This window comes from Apaloderma vittatum, unplaced genomic scaffold (genome assembly GCF_000703405.1).
Source record: "Apaloderma vittatum isolate BGI_N311 unplaced genomic scaffold, ASM70340v1 scaffold6786, whole genome shotgun sequence".
Taxonomy (NCBI): domain Eukaryota; kingdom Metazoa; phylum Chordata; class Aves; order Trogoniformes; family Trogonidae; genus Apaloderma; species Apaloderma vittatum.
The window spans coordinates 46,190-49,380 of NW_009721148.1; the positions used below are offsets into that span (position 1 = coordinate 46,190).

At 47.0% G+C, this 3,191-nt stretch overlaps 1 protein-coding gene across 1 annotated transcript in view; it reads right to left on the minus strand.

The window, feature by feature from the left end:
* The window catches only part of VSX2 (visual system homeobox 2), a gene marked incomplete at its 5' end in the record, with an annotated part of 18,118 nt that extends 17,637 nt beyond the window's left edge, over positions 1 to 481 (minus strand). The window contains one exon of the mRNA XM_009871259.1: positions 358 to 481. Within this exon, the coding sequence (XP_009869561.1) occupies positions 358 to 481 (124 nt within the window). The remainder of the gene's footprint in view (positions 1 to 357) is intronic.
* Positions 482 to 3,191: the final 2,710 nt, after the last annotated feature.

The window sequence follows — 3,191 nt, forward strand, 5'->3', positions numbered from 1 at the left end:
CTACCTAGACCTGGTCTCTGCAAGGCTCTTCTTGCTTAAACCACCAAGACCTCGAAACGCTGTGGTCTTTCCTTGCACATCAGTTCCCCTTCAGTGATTTAGGATTCCCTCTGTTACACACCCCTCAAAGCACCAGTACAACAGGCCACGTACAGCACATGTCAACATACAAACACCAACTACAAATCTGCCACGAACAGCTGATCTGGCTGCCTACCCACTGAGAGCAGGGGAGTAGACAGCCTGGGGAGGTTTATTCAGATCAGTGTCAGCTTTCCCATGCCTCTACCTTTTCTTCAGGGAGGGATGACCATGGCTGAAGGGAGCAGGATAAGGGGATCCCAGACATGTGATTACCTGTATCCTGTCTTCTGGCAACTCTGTTTTCATGGCCAACATCTCTCTAGCATATACGTCAGGATAGTGGGCCTCGTTGAAGGCCTTTTCCAGCTCCTCCAGTTGGTAGGATGTGAAGATTGTCCTGAGGGGAGTAAAACTCTTTGATCAAAAAACACAGGAAGAAGAAGCAAAAATGATGAAGAGTCAGAGAAATTGACAAAGAAGCTACAGAAACCTGTGCAACATGCTAGCATATAGCTTTTCCTCCACGTCATGTGTTTTGTGCACAAAAGGTCAGGTGCCAGGGTGAAAGGAGAACCAGAAAATGCCAGAAGACAGCGCTTTAAAAAGTTACAAATCACCTTCCCTTTAGGGACTTCCCTCTGGAGATGGGCCCTCCCCAGCAGTGAGCACCCACAACCAGCAGGCTTCTACATCTCAGTGAGGAGCCTGGGGGTGTCCCTATTCCTCACTCCCCCTCTGGCTTGACTTAAAACCACCCCCCTTCTCCTCTTGCATCCAGAGGTTTTTTAACCCTTTGATAGTCATGCTGAAATAAAGCAGCATCCCCTCAGCACCCTTGCCTGGAGTGGTGCTGAGCTCTTCCCCAGCTGCTGGTCTTTAGCATCTTCAGTCTCCATAAGCAAATAATCCTCCCCTGGAGTCGCGGTTTTCAGCTGAATCCTGAGTGGTTTTACCCATTCTGGTCCCCACTGCTTCTCACCAGTCCTTCCCCACGAGAGCCAGTGCCAGCTCCCTTCTTCTGCCTTAAACCTGGTGGCTTCCACTCCGATATCCCATTAGCTGCTCCCTGCCAGTTTGCATTACCCCATTATCCTCTGGAAATCCTCCTGGACCGCCCTGGGCGGGCAGCAGCCCAACCCGCCACTGCGCAGCCAGTTCTCAGCTCGGGACAACCAGATTGAAAAATCAGCAGCTGGAAAGCTGAGACGGATGAAAATCCTTCTCCAGGGGATGCATGAGAGGTGTCAGACCACTTCCACCCCCGCGAGGGTTAGAACTCCCACCCTCCAACCCCTCTGCTACACAAAATGAGTTTTTGATAAAAACTAACAACACAATAATGAGGGGGGAAAAAAAGAAAAAAAGAAAAAGAAAAAAAGGGAAAAAAGCACCAACCAAAACACACACAAAAAACCAACGAATTGCAGCCTTTGTTCAAAGTAAATGTGTAAATATATTATCATACTAAGAAACATGTAGCTCCCAGAAGGGGGAAGGAAAGAGGGGAAAAAAGTCTTTTTCTGAAATACATCTGAATTTTCAAAAAGCCCTACAATTCCAGAGAGCATAAACAGAAAATCTCAGAAATATCCTCCGCTGTTTAGAATCAAAAGGATTCCACGAGATCGATAACATTACTAACAAAAGCAGCATGCAAATGCAAAGGACCTGCCGGCAATCAGACCTTTCTTTAAATTCACTCCTAAATCCATTTTCTTTTCAAACAGTTTTCCTTCAACTCCGACAAATCTGTGAACTCTAGGGACAGCAGAGGTACATTAACTTGTGTATTTTCTCTCTCTGAGACCACAGGAAAAATTATTCCAATCTGAATCCAGTTTAGATTTCAAGCGTTCCCCTCCATCCTCCTCCAGCAAGACTGCTGAAGCCCCGAAAGGCTCGAGGGCAGGAGAGTTTTGCCTGACGTTCAGATGAACCCCTTTTAGGTCTTACCTCTGGGTTGCCCTGTCCCTTTTGCAATACACAATCCACTATATCCCTTTTGGTGTTTCTATCCTGCAGCTATTTGCAGACTACTGGTCTGTCATCTTCCAGCCCTTTCTTGGTACAACTAGAAGTCTTAACCATTTAGTACAGAATATACAACCGCAGCTAAATATTGCAGAGTCTGACTAGAACTGAAAATAAAACAAATCCGAATTTCGTTCCCTCTCTCCCATCTAGACCGCGACCACCAGCCCCCGCTGTGTTTCCACGCAGCCCAGTCTGATCCATAAAGAAAACGAACCCGCAGTTACTCCAGAGCACCCGAATCGGAAGCATTTGTTTGGAGAAGGACTTCAGGTTTGGGACGAGCCCTCTAGACCAACCCTCCTGTTGCACGCATAGAGGGACATCTCCTGGGACAGTCGGTCTCCTTCCACCACCCCGCATCCTGCTAAGCTTTCACTGGGGCATCTTTTAATCCACCCTTCCTGCATCGTGGCCGGATTGATTTAATTATTCCTAAATCACCCTCGGTGGATGGTGTCTGGCCTTCCTTTGTCCTTACTCTTCGGCCACAGCAATGCCACAACCCAGCACGGGATTTTTCGTTTCCGTTTATACGGTGCAAACAATGCAACTCCATTTTAACAGTGGGAAAAACTCGGGCAAAGTCTATCACCCTGACTGTTCCCGAGGGGAAAACAAATCCCTTCTGGATCTCCCAAAGTGGATCTTCATTTCCTTAACCAATTCGCCAGCCTTCTGCTTCTCTGCAGGCTGTGTCTTTTTCACAACTATTTAATCTATTGGCAAAACGTTTATTTATAAGCAAAAAAATTATTTAAATAATTGATAGAAATCCTCTCTTGCTGACAACCAACATTAAGATTGTTATACGCCGAGCATGGAACGGTTTTGATTATTTTGGTCAGGTTGACGATTTTTCCTCCCCCCGAACATCGGTGATCCACATCCCGCCCCAGATGCTCAAGAGCTTCTCGGATTTGCTACTCGGGATACCTGAATATGCAGCCAGAAAAATTAAATAAAATTACACCTGTGGCAAATCCCTCCGTTCCCTACAAATCCGATTTATTTCGGATCGGGAGAGAAGGAAAAAAGGAAAGGGCCCGATGGAGAAGCCGCCGGGGCTCTCCGGG